The sequence below is a fragment of the Rissa tridactyla genome, chromosome 11 (genome assembly GCF_028500815.1).
Source record: "Rissa tridactyla isolate bRisTri1 chromosome 11, bRisTri1.patW.cur.20221130, whole genome shotgun sequence".
Classification (NCBI taxonomy): domain Eukaryota; kingdom Metazoa; phylum Chordata; class Aves; order Charadriiformes; family Laridae; genus Rissa; species Rissa tridactyla.
The window spans coordinates 3,374,841-3,392,536 of record NC_071476.1 but is presented as its reverse complement, the minus strand read 5'-3'; the positions used below and the strand labels follow the sequence as shown (position 1 = coordinate 3,392,536).

General features: G+C 48.6%; 1 protein-coding gene across 7 annotated transcripts in view; it reads left to right on the top strand.

Annotated features, from left to right (window-relative positions):
• The first annotated feature begins 274 nt into the window (after positions 1 to 274).
• The window catches only part of GRIA1 (glutamate ionotropic receptor AMPA type subunit 1), a 125,794-nt gene continuing 108,372 nt past the window's right edge, over positions 275 to 17,696 (top strand). For all 7 annotated transcript variants that reach the window (XR_008468836.1, XR_008468835.1, XR_008468834.1 and 4 more), the window contains exons 1-2: positions 275 to 516; positions 2,683 to 2,820. Coding sequence is in view for 4 of the 7 variants with exons in the window: in XM_054217209.1 (XP_054073184.1) it covers positions 435 to 516; positions 2,683 to 2,820 (220 nt within the window). In the remaining 3 variants the exon portion in view is untranslated. The remainder of the gene's footprint in view (positions 517 to 2,682; positions 2,821 to 17,696) is intronic.

Sequence of the window (17,696 nt, the reverse complement as noted above, 5' to 3'; positions counted from 1 at the left end):
GAGAAGTTGAGGGGGAAAGCCAGGAATTTAGGGGTAGGTAGGAATTACCCTTAGAGAACCCAGCCAGAACCCCCAGGGGGAATAGCCGGGGCGAGGTGTGGGGGGGATGCGGTTCCCAGCTGTTGAGCTGCCAACTGGGAGAAGGCGAATGAGCTGGGTGGAAGCGGCTGGTGTGTGCGTGTGCGTGTTGTGTGTGGCGGGGGAGGGATGTGGATGAGGAGCGGGCTCCCTTTCTTTCTCACGGGGCTCAGTTAATCCTGCTGCCAGGCGGTGTTAAGCAGCAGTCTCAGCGCTGGATTCCGAGCGAGGGAGACGCGCAACCCTGAAGGCGCAGCGGAGGGGAGGCGAGAGAGGCAGCTAAAGAGAGCAGAGCGGGGGAAAAATCAAATCTATGCTTGGAACTGGGCTTCTTTTTCGCCAATGCAAAAGGGAATATGCAGCACATTTTTGCCTTCTTCTGCACCGGTTTCCTAGGGGCGGTGTTAGGGGCCAATTTCCCCAACAATATCCAGATAGGTGAGTGCGGAGCTCGGGGCTGTTTGGGAGCGACGTTCCTGGGCAAGTGGGTAGAGGTGGAGAGGGGGCGGTGGGGCAAAACCGACCCCTTCATTTGTTTGCAAAAGCAAAATATGTGTGTGTGTGTGAAAGAGCCGAGGGGGTGAACAGCGAGGGCTGGATTTGTGCGTTGGTACCAGCTTTGCAAGAGCAGAGATGTATCATTTTGGCTTTGGGGGAGGGGAAGATTGGGAATAAATGCCTGCACACACACCAAGACAGAGGGAGAAAAGTGCCTCTGAAATGGAGGAAGCACGAAAAAAATAATCTGTTTCTTGCTCTGAGAAATGCCTGGGCTGCCATTGTGCGTTGCTGCATTTGCAAAATCAGCGGTTGCATTATACATTTTTGTGAGGATGCTCTCATCTGTAGGTAACTGGGACGAGAGGTAACAAACAGGCGCGCTCTGTTGTTGTTGCTAAAGAATAAGGGCAGAGCTATTGGAGGAAGATTTTGCATTGAAGTCTCTTTTCATTTCGTGCTACTTGCTTCCCCTGAGCACCAGCAGTGCCTGTTCGATTCCTTTCTCCCTTGCTGTAACTTCTCAGTGCTCCTCTGCCTCCCTCCCTCCCTCCCCAGTTTTATTATTACTCTCCCATTGATCTTTACTGATGATGGTTTGTAACCTAGCCCCAAATTCTCTTCCCTTGCATGCCGGTTTTCTTTCCCGCCTCCCTTCTCTTTACCATGCCGGTCAATTGCTAATCCACCAAGTTCAGGCAACTCCTGCCTGAGTCCAGCTGCACAATCGGTGCTTTTATCGCTGTTGATGCTGCATCCTTGTCTCCCTCCCTTCTGCCTCCCCTTTACCCCAAATGCAACATCCCAGATTTTTTCCCTTTCAACAAACGTGTACAATAGCTTAACTCGTATACTAGCATCTTATTCCTCTGACACCCGTGATTAGGCTGGGGGTGGGAGGAACAGTGGAGGGGGGGGATGTTCGCGCACAAATAGCCCTTTCCAGCAACAAGGAGATGCCCACTATGCTAAAGATGTGCAAAGTGCCGTTGATAGCAGGTCTCTGCACGTTTGTTTCTTCTCCAAGCCATCTGCGCTGGACGGTGGGCACTGATAATTCCTGCTTCTTTATTTTAATTCCACCTTGTTGCCAAGTGCTTTGTTTCCCTACTTGTAAAATGCCAATAGCAGCGCTCCCTTTAAATGCGTATGGATTACAATACAGTCTGAATTTAATTGCGTCTTTCTGGAGGCTGTGAAGGGATCTGCTGCAAGCCAAGTTTCCTGCTGGGGGGGAGCAGCAGGAAACTTTTCCTAGGGACGGTTTATCGCAGTACTTCGTTCCTGGTCTGTGGGGGGAGAAAGGCTCTGAGACTGGGTCCGGTCTGGTCCCAGTTCCTATCGTATTTGTATCATCCTGTGTTTCTGGGCTTGTCTGTACTTCTGCTCAGATCGATCCCTTTGAGGGCCAAGCTTTTGATTTCCTGCCCTCTTTGAGTTTGGCCACTGTCACCTATTAAATTTAAGGTTTTTCCATGCAGCAAACTTCCAGTAGCAGCAGGTGTTTGTCCATGGGTCCCACGTTGCTCCAGCTCTCGCAGCCCTGTCCCCATCCACCCAGCATTGCGCCTGTCGGGCCAGGCTCAGCCAGTCTGCCCCGTACCGCAGAGTCCCATAGCGTGGGGTAACTCCTGCACCCCTTCTGGAGCAAACCCCTCCTTTTCATCAGCAGGGTTTAAACTGAGCCTAATTACAAGGGAGAGGAGGAGGAAGAAAGACTCTTGTTCCTCCTCTATGAGGGTGACATTGGCAGCACTTCCATTTCTCTTCCTTAAAGTTACGGGGGGTGAGGACGTTGAGCCAAACCCTGTGGTTCATCCTGATCCCGCAGACTGCTGGGCCCAGGGATGCGTCAGGGCTCCTATATGTGATCCCAGCATTACACAACGCACAGGCTGGAAAGGTTTTCTGCTACCAGCCTGGCCACAGCCAGCACGAAGCCCCCCAGGTCCTGTGTGCTGGAGGGTTTCAGAGTGTAGAGGCACTCCCTGGGCTGGGGAGCTGCAGCCTCTGCTCACGGGAATGTTTTGGACCGAAGAGGTATTGAGGTTGCTAATACGGGTGTGCTTAAGACCTTTCTTCTTGTTGTTCTGTTTTTCTCCCCAGGGGGGTTATTTCCTAATCAACAGTCCCAGGAACATGCGGCTTTTAGGTTTGCGTTGTCTCAGCTCACGGAACCCCCTAAGCTCCTTCCCCAGATCGACATTGTGAACATTAGCGACAGCTTTGAAATGACATACACCTGTAAGTAGCGGCGTTGGCCGTGCTCTCTCTTCCTTTGGTTTGCTTATTCCTGACTGGCAGGTTTTTGTGTCTGAAACATGAGATATCTTGCTCCAAATGTGTGACTCCTTTAAGGTCCATGCAAGACAACCCCGAACACATGGGCAAAAGATTTCTGAATCATTTTGGTTTGTGCGAAGACATAGGGGTGAGGTAGTGCTGCAGTTATTCAGCGTGTCTTGCATTTTCTCTTTCATTGCTTCCAAAGCGGTATAAAACCCCCAACAATTCATTTCTTCTTGTTTCTCTAACCTCTGCTCAACTCATTATGATGAGGTTTCCTTCCCATATTTCCTATAGCCGTGATGTACAACAAATACACCCCTTTCCACCCACGAGGTGCAGAGAAGTCTCTGTGTAGTGTGAACAACTTCTTCTCCAGCCCCAGTTTAGCCATCTGTCCTTGGAATTTAAGAAAGACCTAGCAGGAAACAGCAGCTTGATGCAAGTGGAGTCCAGATCCACAATAAGCGGCATGCCTAATAATGACAGAGAGGTAAGAAAGCTCTAGTTTAAAGAACCAGAAAAATCATTGACTCCAAAAACAAGTATTAAAGACTGAATTTGCATCACAGAGTTGATCGTAGCGGGTATTTGTACACTGCTAAAGCACAGGACGTGAGCTGGGCTGTTCTTGTTATATGACACAGTTGGGAAAAGGGAAAAAAGCTGGCTTGCTAGGTAATGCCAAGATTAGCAGCAACAAATAAGACCAGAAGAGAACCAGAGGAAAATGAAAACCGTAACGCAGCCCTGCAGTTGCAGTAGGGGCTGTTGCAGCGTTTGCTTCCCTTGGAGCGAGCGGCATGGTGCTGTGCACGAGGGGCTCACCTGCCGGGATGCGACACACGCAGAATTTCTCGGTTCGACCTGGTGCCGGACACTGCTTTCACTCCCCGAGCCTGTGTGTGTGTCAGGACTGTCAGGAGGGACTGGAGGAACCCTTCCCTTTGTAGAGCCTGTTGGATTGTTGTCGGCTCGCATCCGTAGCATCCTTATTCACCGAAACATCCTCTCTGCGGTTTAGTCATGTGGAGAGTGGGGTAGAGGTGGACACAGACTGTTCTCTCTGCTAAGAAATACACAGAAGGGAGAAATGCCTTCCTGCAAAAAGAACTGGGAAGGTACAGGAGGAGAATTAATAAGGCTCTTTGAAGGAAAAAAAAAAAAAATTTGTGATTTTTTTCTGTTGGAGTATTTGCATATACGAGATTGCAGGAATCTCCTGGCCAGTATGACATAGGAGAGAGAAGAAATAATTTGGCCACGCTTTCATTGGAGTGGCTAATGACACATCTAAAGATTTTCTATTTTCCTTAATATCCCTCTGTTTGCCAACTACAAGGTTTCCATCAAGGAAGAGCAACAATTTCAGCTCAGTCCAATGGCACTTCCTTGGCAGGAAAATGAGACAAATAGGAAAAAAAAGACAGACCTTGTATCTATCAAGGGAAACCATCACCCACCTGGGGTAGAGTTGCTGACTGTGGCTGGGGATGAGCTATTTCAGTGCTGATAGCAGGAAGAAAGCAGAAACTGCAAGAATATCACTAGAATAAATTCTCCATCTGCGCATAGTTTTCCCTCCCTCTCTGTGCCTGCCACTAATGATTTTGTTTACAGCATTAGCGTTGATAGCAAGACCACGATAGTAGTTATGCTTCAGAAATCTGTCGTTAGTGCCACGGGGGCGGGGGTGGTCTCACAAAAGCTGAATGGAAGCAAGACAGCCTCCCAAAGGATGTTATATTTGAGCTCTATGTAGGGCACATTGTCCTAGATCAGACCAGCAGAGCACTCCGCACAGTCCAACTTCACTTGTCCTCATTTTTCTTTTCTTATAATTAAAAACTTCCTAAGTTCTTCCAGACTATGGAAGGCAGCATTTGTTTTGTAAGCACAAAAGAAGGTGTTATTCCATGTACCCTAGGGGAAAAAAAAAACACCCAACCCAAAAAAACCCAGGCTGTTGGAAGACCTGGTTTTAGTACTGTAAGGCTGGAGTGAAACTTTTGCCAGGAATTATTCCTTCCTCATCTTCCAGCAAATTCCCTTCCCGGTTGCTAAGGCTAGATATCAGCAGAAAGATCTGTTTATTTACAGAGAATAAAAACCCTGCCCACGCAATGGTCCTTATCTTCTGAGAAAAGACTGGCCATGCTACCAGTTAAAAGTACCAGGTTTTGTTCCCATGGAGATAGAGAGCACAGCGTTTCCTTGTCATTGGCATTACCTGTTTCTCTCATGGTTAAGTCAAGAGTGTTTGGACCCTGTGAACCTGGTGCTGCCCCTCTCAGGGTCTCCAACAGGACATCTGAGGAAGACCAGCAGGTCCAGCCCTGTGGCAAGTCCTGCCTCGTGCTAGGATCCGGCCGAATGTGCTAAATGTAGTCCTTATGGCAAGTGCCTGAAGCAGCATCATTCAAAATACAGACTATATATTAAGAATTAGCAGTGATGGCAGAAGCAAAAAGCTTTGCTGAGCAGCTTGTGGGGCGATGCTGAAGTGGGGGATGAACTGCAGCAAAGTGACAACACTCTGTCTAAAGAGATAGTATGCAAAATGTATCTCAGCATCGACTGTGGCACTGTCTACCTGCGCCTGACATATATCTGCTTACCAGTGAGGATGAGCGGGCTTTGGTGTGACGGTGGGTGAATTTGCAGTATGAGACGCACCCATTTGTGCACAGGGGACAGTGATAGGGAGCTGCTAATGATGTGCTAGTGATGATTGTAAATTGGTAGCAATAATATCCATGAAAGTGATAGATCTGTAAAATATGAGGAGGCTGCTGTTCTTGCGGGGCGGCCGCTGTCACAGCCCACAATAACTTTCATATTTCTGATGTGGAAATAGGTTCAGTTGTGGACTTTTTATCATTACGCAGTGATTGTGAATACCTCTGTGTGGGGGCAGCGTCGAACTACAGGTCCTGCGGCCCCTGTGCATAACACGTCAGTAGATTATGATTTTAAGCAAACCGTAACCATTAAGAAAGCAAAAATAGGAAGTAGATACAATGTGCGGTAACCTCATATTTCATGTGTGTGGTTGATGCTAATGTTGTCGCATCACTGAAACATGGGCATGTTTAACTGAAATATCTCCCTGAATTCATTTCATCCCCCAGAATAGATGGTAACGAACAGGCTCTGTGTTTGCAGCTGAGCGTGTCGTGTGGCTTACCTGTATGAAAATAGACACCTGCTGCTTTGAGGGTTCTTGACTCTAAAGGTTAGGAGACTTTATATTTTTTGTGCTATTTCTTTGAAGGCCGAGGGAGAAGGTGAATTTAGAGTCCTTCCTTCAGCAGAAGCATGCAGCAGTGCCAGGTGACTAGAAAGGGTAAAATGATGGTGTGGCGTAGCTGAAAGGTTTGCCTAGTGACGTAGCAGAGCAAAACCCTTCTGATCCGCTTTAAAGACGTGTTCACAGGTTCCGTCTTCAGCCATGTTTGGAAAAGAGCTTTACAGCCTCAGCGCAGTCACTGGCAAACTCTGCCTTGCTGGCTTTTGCCGTGACTGGGCTCAGGGCAGGCCTAACATGGCAGGGAGGGGATGCTGCAGGTCAGAGCTGAGAGGTGTGGCAAGAGGGATGCTCTGTGCCAGGTGTGAGGGCACAGGAGGGCTGAAGCTTAGGACAGAGATGCAAATTCCTATCCCTGGGAGGTCCGCGGCGGACAGGAGCACCGTGTCCTGTCGGCAGCAAAGGGATGAGAGGCTGCTTACCTGAGTCAACAAGTGCTGGGAATGGTTTTCTCTTATTCTTCATCTCAGCCTCCATCCATGCACATGTAATGCACATCCCCATCCTGTGCATAGCCCAACTCCTCAGGGGATATGAGTTGCTTCAGCCCAAGCTCCTTAGCTTTATTTAATTTGCGGTGCAGAGACTCCTTTCAGCCTCTGGCCGGAGTCCCCAGGTGAGCCCCAGCAGCGTCAGGCAGACAGCGGTGGTTTGCTCTTGCTGCCCAGGGAAGACGACAGCTTAGCGACAGATTTCCCTGGCAGTGACCTGGGGGACATGTCCTGTTGAGCGGTGCTTGCAGAAGGTGAGTCAGCAGCTTGGCAAATCCGTCCCTGCAAAACTCAGGCCACTTTGCAGGGATGACCAGCGACTTAAAAACCTCCGTTCAGTGCAGAGCCCTGTAGCTTTGCTGGTGCAGCCATCAGCTTTTGTGCGTGCTTAGGTGTTGGGCTACTGAGAAGGGACATCCAGGAGCTCCACACTTGAAACACAGAGCAGGATTTTGCAGCTGCAAGAAAACTTGTAAAAAGGCTGAAAAACAATGAATTATTTATCCCTCTCCTTCCATTTGTGCACAGCTACAGGTACTGTGGGGTCCTCATACTGAATACGGGCTGTGGGTGCTGCTAGAATATCGACAGTTGAATCTCTTCTACATATTAAAAAATGAACATGTAGTTTGGAGCCTGTTCATATTCTATGAAGGCCTCCGAGCACCAATTAGAGAGGGATTTGTAGCGATCACTCACTCTGTGCTTACGTTCTTATCGATAGCAGCAAGCTTAGATCCAGATCAGCTGTAAAATGAAGTATTTCTTTTTCTTCTTCTTCTTGGATACTTACGTATATAGAGAGAGTATTTCTGGAGATTGCTTTTTATCTCTTAAATTACCTCTCAGAGACAGGAAGGAATAGGCAAACATTTGAATGTTCTCAAATGAGGATCTAAATTTGGCTTAATTAAACAATTATTGCATGTTGAATTTAAAGGAAGCTTCTTTGTTGACAAACATACGATGGTCGCCATTTCTTGGAAAGGTGTTGCTGTAATTATTCCAGCAGCAATCAATTAAAATGCAATTTTTATAATTAAACTTCCACGATCTATATAAGCCCAGCCCTGTAATAGTATGTAATTCTTGTGGTGTTGGTAGACTTGTTTTAATTTTCACAGTGTCAGAAATCTCATGTAAATGCTTTGGCATATTTTTTTTTCCCCTGCAGAGCTCAGGATGCTAGCTATGACTATTTAATGTGACTTAAGACAACAGAAACACGGATTTAACGATCAGATGTAGTCTGATTAATACAACATAGGTACTACAAGGAAATACATCTCCTTAGATTTTGTAATAGGGAAAGATGTGATGCAGGCAGATGAATCACAGACCATCAATTCACGTTAGATCAAATTGAGGTTAAGGATGCGCAATTTCTGGCAGGGATGGGCTGTAGCTTTCTAGTAATTGCATGTCTGTTTAGTGAGATGCCAGCACCTTGCAGAGTCAGGTCCAGCCCTAAGGAGGGTGCTGGTGGGTGAAATCCTGCCAAGTAGGAGGGAGCGGGTCCTGGGGGTGACACCAGCCTCCTGCACCCAAGGGCCTGGGATGGGCACTGGGTGCTCGGCAGTCGCAGCTGCTGCTGAAGAAGGTGGGAACCCATCCCATGTGCTTTCCCCAAGAAGGAAAAGTATGTAAAAGATGAGTGCTGAGCCAGTTCCTCAGCTACGGCTCCCAGGACAGGGCGCGCTGTCTGTCCGCCCTGGGCGCGGAGAGCCTTGGGTGAACGTGGGCCAATATCATCAGTGGGGACATTGATGGGGCTCCACTGTCATTCGTCGAAGGCAGCCCTGCGGAGAGGCTGGCAGGGCTTGTCAGGCGTCAGGAACGGGTTTCCCCCAGCCTTGTGTGTCTGTTTCTGTCCAAAGGGCATGGAGGCACTTATTCTTTGCGTGACTATTTTTATGTATTTAATTTTTGATCCTGCGCTGTGGGAGTGGTGCCTGGGGAGAAAAGCTGATGTGATGCAATTAGGAAAAATCAGAGGAGGAATAAGGGGAATTTCACACCTGTAAATCTATCTGCTCATCTGGAAAGGATCCCAAGTACTCATTGGTGACAAGCATAAAAAAAAAGGAGTGAAGAAGTAAAATTTGGGCTCTGCAGCAGGCAGAGGAGGGATTTGAGAAACAGTCAGCAGCACAGACCAGACCTGTCCATTGTGTGACTCTCACAGTTTTCACTCACAGCTTATCCTTTCTTCTCTAAAAATAAAGCTTTATTATGTGAATAGGGATCCTACTAAGCCAGAAACACACAGGCTTTATTTTTTGACTTATTAGCAAGGTAAGAGTGGAAATGTGCATGTGGCTGCGAGGAAGGCAGCGTGGGGAAGCGTGCTGTTCCTTTCCAAAACTCTAGTGGGAATTTTAGATATATACGTTTACATTTCCTGTAATAGGGTTAGGGCCCCAAAGGCAACAGCTCTCTGCCAGTGGATATGGAAACTGTCCCGGTTAGCTTCGGTAACACGTGGAGCTCAGAGCAAACACAAAATCAACATGCTCCTTAAAGAGGCAATAAGTCAGAGAGACTTTAATATTCTGCAGATCCAAATTCTCCGGGGTGCGGTATTAACACAAGTCTGAAGACAAAGATGCATTTATTTCAACTGCATTCCTTTAAAGATAGATGGGGTTTTACTTCTTTGCCTTTAGTTGTGTAGAACTGAAATAGGGTAATGTTTTTCCCTGTGAAAAGTGCCGTCTAGTAGAGCATGGAATGTCCTTTGGGAGGTTACAAGGACTCCTGAGGAAGTCAGGTATTAGCCAAGATGCAGAAAAGGGGCTGAACCGAGCCATTAGCAATCCACCATCATCCCAGCAATAAAAACATTTCAAAATAATACCGAATTATTAGAATAATAACAGCATGCTGTCCAGCAGAAACTGTTCCCTGCTCACCTGCTGAACTGGCCGCTCATTAGCTTACACAGTAACGAGTCTCTAGTTGATTTTCTCATGCTGCCCTTTAGCAGCGAGACCCACTTGTTCCCTCTGGGGCATTCTTGAAAAAATAAAAAGTAAAATCACACCACAACACAAAAGAACAAGAAACCCCCAGCAATGTTATTCTTTTTATTAATGTATATCGGTTATTTTCCCTATTCTCTGCAAACCACACCCTTGCCAACCCTCGCCCGGGGTTGCAGTTCAGGAGGAGACGTGCTTATGCATCGCAGGACTGATTGATCCCTTGGGGTAGTAGCAGTGAGAGGCAATGAAGAGGCGAGTATCAGCTACAAATTGCCATATCTTGGCTTCTTCAAGAGGGTCTTTTCATTCTTTGATGTTATTTGTTTTAGGCAGAGGGGAAGTGTGCAAAAGGAAACAACTGATGTGTGAGATTGAGGCGTAACATACAACTGATGGCAGGATTCTCGTGTGGACGTAGTTATGTGCCTGCGTCTCTCTATATGCTATAGGAGGCTTAGCTTTGATTTAATAAGCGAGGTCCTGTAACTATGCTAATGGAGATGAAGTGGGAGGGAGATGAAAGGTTGAGGGCTGGAGGGTCAGACGAAAGATACAGAAGCCGCTGTAGGTAATCTGGATGCAGCATGGAAGGATCTCGCATGAAAGGGAGGGCTGTTTCTCACCTCCCCACCCTCCCAAACATTTTGCTTTGATCTTTGCTAGCGGTAAGCTTCAACGAGCAAAAGACATCAGTGACTACACTGATTCAGATGTGGGTTTTCTCCTACTGGCCTGCCAACATCCCTGAAGTGCCCCAAGCCTTGCTAGCTTTCCTTCCATGCAGCACCCACACCCCCTTCGGCGCCGTCCCTGAGAAGGAGGATGGTGCTGCTATTCTGGCAGGTGAGCAGCAGAAAAAATTACCAGCCAGGCATGGGAGCTCGTGGGGAGAGCACAGGCGAGCAAAGTCCAGCAGAGAGCACACACAGGGATGCAGGATGGAGAAACGCCGCATTGGGAGACCCAGCATGGGGAAGGGGACAGGCAGCAGCTCTGGGACATGGGGCCATGGACACGCTGTAGCTGGAATTTTCCCTTGTCTCTCTTCTCAGCCCTTACAGCCTGGGGAGGTTTTGCTTTCTGAGGGCTTTTCCTTCTTCTGCCCAAATAGGAACTGAAGCCTGCTGGTGTCTCCCGTCCGGCCAGCACCAGCTCGCTCCTGGTCTTCCTTTTCCTTGCTGCAACTGCCGCAGAGCCAAACCTGGGTGCTTAGGGCAGGGAATCCCCTGTGTGGGGTGGTTAATGCAAACTGCCAGCGTGTCGAACACAGCCTGCAGCCCTCCTGCCGCTGCTGCGACAGTCCCAACGTGCCGCTGTGCTTTCCCCTCAGTCAACCTTGCACAGCAGACTTATTGCATGACAAGCACGTGCATTTATATATGGCTTATTGCAAGATGCATGTGAGCGGGTGGCTGAATGTTGGTCCTGAGATGGGACCGTTTGGCCAGGGCAAAGGCAGACAACAAATGCTGAGATGTCGACCGTGGTGGGGTGAAGATTAGCTGGAAAGAAGGCTCTTGTTGGAGCACATGTGGCAGGGGAGGCTTGGGGACGACCACCCAGTCGGTGTCTAGCAGGGACCCAGATCAGCGGGGAACGGGGCCAGGTCTGGGCCGCCAGCACCGTGTCTGCAAAGGGCCGGAGCAGCCAGCGGAGCCGCAGCTGAGAAAGAGGCCTGGCCTGCAGGGAGTTCAGGAGAAATGTCTTTGTGCAGAAGGTGATTAATGTCTTTAATGAACTACCAAAGGAAGTAATAGAAAGCCGAACCACATACGGCTGCAGTGGGGAAAGGGGCCAAGGGGACGTTTCTGTTGCAGGCAAGGACGGGGAAGCGAGCTGCGGCACAGCCTGTGCAGCGATGCCGTTTCCAGTTCACTGTCCCAGAAAAACAGTCGGGCACAGCAGCTGTCCCTAGTCCATCCCGAGCAAAGGCAAAGCTGAGTGCGTTTCATGGATTTAATCAGAATTAATTCAGTCTTCCAGCCTGTCCTGGTTCTGGGGTCTTTTCTGCTCAGCTCATTATAGCTGTTTCAACCAAAAGCCACTGTCTGCAGCTTTGAGGTGTGGGGATAGTAATCTGGGAGTCGCCGCACTCCTCTCCTGTGGGAATAGCGAAGGGAGGCTTATGGGAGAGCGGAGACTTGCTGGAGACTGGGACCTGGATTAGCCTAGGCTGGCAGGCGTTAAGAGTCATCACTTGTTTGGGAACCTGCAAGTAATGTGTGGATGAACTCAGGCAAATTTCTAACATTGAGTCATCTATATCATAACATCCTCCACCTTAGCAGCCTTGTGTGCCAGGCTCAGCAAACACCTCGGAGGGAGCAGATACCAGCACCTCTCCTGAACCCACAGAGACCCACGCGGTCACAGAGCTTGCAGAGTGTCGCCCATTTGGAGTTACCCACAGACTTAGGAAACCAGCTCTTCATGTTCCCAGACACATCCATGGTTATGTGCCCATAATTAGAAGGGGCAGTGAGTTCACCGTGCAGGCCCTGGCTAGGAGGCGAGATAGCTCCTGCATTATTTTGGGGTACAGGCTTGCTCTGTCAAAGAGGAAATTCTCTTTCAAGCATTGTCAAAGTTTTAGTGAGGCTTAACAGTCATGATGAAATAGGAAAACCGACACATAGCATCTCAGATAGCAGCTGTGGGCTAAGAGACTATTCCCAAACTTCTCTTCTTTTCTTGGGGAGCTTCAGCCCACCAAAGCGTGTTCTCAAGTGAAGTCCTTACATGTGCCCTCACTATAAATGCTGGATGCGCTTTCCCCTAATCGAACTTTTCCTTCCTCTGTGAACACCAGGTAAAGCAACTGAATTACGTGCTTATCAGGTTAGTTCTGCTTTGTCAGATGTCTGTAGAGAAATAGAGGAAGAGAGGGGAAGAACCAAGGCCAAGTTTGACCCAGGGTGCTCGTGCCACGTTGCTGCTTACATGCCATAGCAGCATCCTTAAGCAGCAGGTCCTTAAAACATGAAGAAGGGAATTTGTCCCATCCGACTTTTCTGGCTAAGGATTAGTTGCCCTCATCTAAGCTACTCATTGATGTTACCTCTGTAATCAGATGAGAGCCCTCCAGTGAGTGAGCCTTTTGAACTGTCTCAGACACCCATCTCAGTACGGGAGGAATTGCCTGCTTATCTCCCTTGTCAATACTGAAAGCCAACATGACAAACTTGACTTAGCTTACCGTGAGACCTTCAGAGGTAGGTAATACATCTACAGACTCCTACCCAAAGTGTCTGCAGCTGTATTATGTTCTTCTGCTAATTCCTCAGTACTCTGCTGAAGGTGATACTTCAGCAGTACCAAACGTTTTCCTGCTCTCCCTGCAAGCAGCCTGAAAAGGCTTTGATAAAAGCAGACAACACATTGGAAACAGGCAGTTCGCAGTTGTGCTATTCTGATGTATTGCTAAGAGGTGATGAAAACATATGTTCATGGCATAGAAACTGCTCTTCTTAGGTTCACCTTCTGTATTGCAGTACGGTACCGTAGTGGCCCTTCAAGGACAGGAGTCTGCCGTCATCCTGAGACATGCTCTCATCCTTTTGGCCTCTTCTATTTCTCACTTTTCATGGGCTTACTGCTGGCAGTAGTGCTTGCAGTGCTCTAGCAACGATGGCTGGGTTTGGTTTTGCTGTCTTTAAGCAGACCTCTTTCTCCCTCTTTCTGTTGATACGCTCCTGGCTGATATTGCCTTTCCCTAGGAGTAGGCTCCGGGGGCTCATGGGGATCATCAGGGGAGGAACGGGAATGCCTTCAGATGCTAACTGTAGCATTTTCAAAATAGCACCCGGGGATTTGACCAAGCAATCCCCGCTAGCTCTGATGGGAAGAGCACAGCTAAGCCCTGCATGGCACTGGAACAAGCAACCTTGTGAGCTTTTTTGGAGGGGAAAAAAATAAAAAAGTTGTTTTGCTCAAAAAAAATACAAAATTTCGAAATTAGCATCCTTTAGCAGCTGAGCCATATCAGACCCCAAAACCTGAATTGAAACATACCTGAAAATCTTGGGGTTACTCTGAATCCCTCCCTGCTCTGTCCCTGAGTTCAGGTCGCCGTTTGACAGCAATCTCAGAGGAGCGTGACAGCGATGTGTGGCCAGGTTTCATGTTTCAAGCCTGTCTCTGGAAGGAAAGTAGAAGTGTGAATCCAAACTAGCAGCTCAAGCAGGACAACTTTGATAAGAAAATTTAAAAAACAAACAAACAACAAAAACCCCATCCCCCTTGGCTCCCAGGGCTGTGCAGTGAAATCTAGAGCAGTGTCGGGGAGGCTGGGGGTGGTGAGAATCAGGGGCAAGATGGGGGAGGTACGGCAGCATCCTCTGGCAGGACTGTGGGAGCCTTTGGCGAAGGTGTGTTTGTCTCAGGGCTGTCTGTGGTAATCGAGCTGTGCAGGAGGAATGAGCTGCTTTGCTGTAGGACTCTGGGCGCTCGTGCTATAGGATGGTTCGTGTCCAGAGCTGCAAGAGGTGTTGCAGACGTGTAGCGTGCAGGGATGAGATTTGCAGTGTTTTTCCTGGCTATCCTTGCCTGCAGCCAATGCAGAGAATTATTCACTTTCCACAACAGCGAATTTACATCAAAAAAAAGGCTCCATCAAAAAGAAATCGCACTTGACAGTCTCCCTTTAGCCACGGGAGAGCAGCAAGCAGACAGGCGCAGGAGGCTGCCTTCCCATCCCTTGCTGTCTGCGTGGTCTGTGGTTTTGGCATTGCGAAAACGGGAAGCAGCTGTAAGCCCTTTGGATCACAAATGGATCTGGGAGCCTGCTACCTCTGCTAACAACTCATTTATTATCAGGGAGCAGACAGTTTCCTCTGAGCCAGTGCAATCTATCATTTCTTAAAGATGCTGTGTGAGATTGAAAGAATTTGCTTTAAGACCTGGCACCTGGAGACCAGCAATGAGTCCATCTTTGGGAAGAAATCTCCTTCCTCTCTGGGATTTTTTTCCCCGGCTGCAGCTGGAGCAGTCCATGGGTACCACTGCCCAGGCAGGGAGAGGGATGTGCAGCACATGCACTCTTTCCTCTAAAAAGTTCGAGAGCATCCCTGCTCTGAAAAATTTCTTAAGAAAAACGAGGGCCCTTTGCTTCTCCCTTTGTGCACAAAATACCGATGAAGGGAGGGTTAAGAGGCTATTCCAGCCCCTTTCCATGAAACCCATATATGCAACTCCAGGCAGGTTCAGTCTGCCACACACAATAACCCATCCACAATCGGCACCCGCTGCTGCCTGGCCTGGATTTCATGCTGTTTCAGCGCAGTACCGCTTCCTCTGCCATGTCAGCCCATTTGCTCCCCCCAAAGTGTGGGGTAACACAGTGGGAGAGGGGTCGTGGGGCCACGCTGCGGCCCCAAACAAGTCCCCGCACCCAGAGACCTGCAGTGAAAGCAGCTCTGCCTAAGGGCGCTTCCCTGGCACTTTGCCCGATGCACGGGGTGAGCGTTCAGGCGGGGGTCCCATGGGGTCTCCTGTGCAGATGCTGAGTGGTCTGATGTGGGCACTCCAAATCCAATCCTCCTTTGCTATAGAGAGCAGTGAGGTGATGAAAACCCATATTAATTATACCCCTTGCAGCATCCATGAGCTCACACTGGTTTTTTTGTCTGCTGTTATCTCCTGGCTGCTTAAAATCCTGGGCTCCCAACGTGCTCCAAGGGAATTTGCTGTCAGAGTCAGCAGGCGAGATGGTAAAATGTGCTGGTGCGTGCGACAGCCTTGGACCGGAGATGGGGTGCCCCCAGGTGATGGAGCACTGTGACCCTCTGCAGCTATTTTTCTGTTTTCATGTTTAGTTGGTTGATGTGGTTTAACCTTTCTTCCTTTAATTTGCACTCATGAATTATTCCAAGCGAAGCCAGCATTTGTCTTAATTTTGGTTTGTTTTTTAAAACATCTTTTCAGTGTGACTGGAAATCAGGGCTACATGCACTTGGTTCTGTGCTGTCGGTTTCCCAGATTACGGATCAAGTGCTATCTAAAGAAGGTTCACTTGATCCAAAGGCACTCGAGAGGATTTTTCAGTCTGTGATCCCATCGCTGCTGTCTTTACCTTTCCTGCAGATTTTGCCCAGCAACACTATGCTCCACCCTGATTTTTGCTCATTCTTCCCTTCCCTGCAGCAGGATTTTTCTCTTGGCTGTTCTGCTTCTGTCTGTGCCTGTAACTGTTGCAAGCCCCGTGGTTAAGTTGTCACGACGGTCTGGTGGCTGTCGTGGTTCCTGCTGTTCACCTGTTGCATCTCCCTGTTGTCATGAGTTTAGTGAGCTCTCACAGCAGTGTTTTTCACCATTATATTTGTTTACCAAATATTTGGGGTCCTGATTGTTGTCCTGTGAGGACCAAAAATCATATCTTTAAAGGCATTTCAATGTTTAGCAATTCCTTCAGGAGCATCAGTACCTAAACGTGGTGTAGTGTGTTCTAAGTGATATTAAGTGTCGCTATGGGTCTGGTTCGAGCGTAGCATAAACAAGATTAGTGGATTTTTATTTTTATTTTATCCAAACCATTTTTTTTTTGATGAAATAACAAGCCAAAAGCAGGATTATAGCTCCAGGATTTTTTTTTTCATGGAAGGTGTGTGTTTCTGCTCGTCCGTTCCGTGGTGATGCTGCTGTCTGCTCCAGAACAGGCTCTAACGGCAGCTACACCGCGATGCACAGTAGGACAGGACGGCTCCCATAGTCCAGTCTCCTCTTGCTCGTGCATGGGTGAGCCAGGGGCGCTCAGCCCATCTCTGGCTATTTCTGGTTCTGCTACACTTGGGTGGGCAAGGGGACGGGACAGTGTTGGGTGCTCCCAGCCTGGCTGTGCTGTGGTGGAGGGTGCAGGTCTTGCACTGCTGCACTCAGCTCCTCCTCTCTGGCGGGGTTTGGCAGGGTGCTGTAGGATACCTCGTATAGAAGCTGATGCCCTTCCCCAGATCCTCGTGTCTCTCAGAGAGAGATCTTGCTTTGGGATCTTGTATCAGTCTCGCACCTTGTCTTCCGGTTTGTCAGAGGAATCTCCTGTGAAGGCTGGATTACTGAGGAGCTCTCATGGCTTCTTTGTGGCATTTCTTTTCTCAAGAAGTGAGAGTAAAAAACAATGTGCAAGGGGATACACTAAGACATCAATGGTATAAAAAAAAGGTCTTGAAAAGGGTGTCTTGAGAAGAAAAAAAAAAAGAATTGAGTTTTAGGCAAGTTGCAGAATCGGGGACAGATGATAAATGGGAGCTGAAGGCTTGTGGCAAGTGCATTAGAGGCAGCCTCTAACATGTTCTTTAAATCAACATTTGTTGCAGTTTGGTCCCATCCACAGACAGCAGCTACAGAGTGCAGTGAAATGTCTCCTCTGATCCTGCGTCCCATCGCTCTAACCTTGGGGATGTGCAATTAGTGAAGGCACCAGCATGAAAAAGGACAAAGTCTGAGGTCCTGAAAGAGCAGCACCTGATGCATTGGACCGTGTAGGCTGTTCTGCAAGGAATGTAATCACTTTTCAGACACGTTCTAACGTTAACAGAGACACTGACTTCAAGCCTCAAATGACCTACCTGGGCCTTTGAGACCTTGGCTCTGTGGGTAGCTTTCCTTTCTCTTGTGTGCAAGACTGCATATGAAGGGGGCTTTAGGGGGAAGTTACATCCTAGGGTTTTTTTGGGTACTTTGCCATCCTGGTGGCTGGTTTTTGGGTTTTTTTTCAGTGAGACTGGATGGGGCAGGGAGGTGGGAAGGGCTGGCATTGATGAGGTACCACTGAAGCCATACTGGGAATAGCTGGAGCCCCCTCCGATTCAGCAGCATCCATTTAGCTGGAAAGGGTCAGGTGCTTGGGAGCGGAGATGTGCTTTCTGTGACTGCCAATATTGATAAATAAGTGGGAGGGCACTTGCCCGTGGGAGAGAACATGGCTTTGCATTTCTGGCCAGGTCCACATTGGCCTCATTTTCTTGCTTAGGCTCATGTTTACAGTCCTTGCTCTTCCTGATGAATCTGACCCCCATTCGGGAGGGTCCACAGATCCCTGGCAAGCAGGGAGAGCCGTCT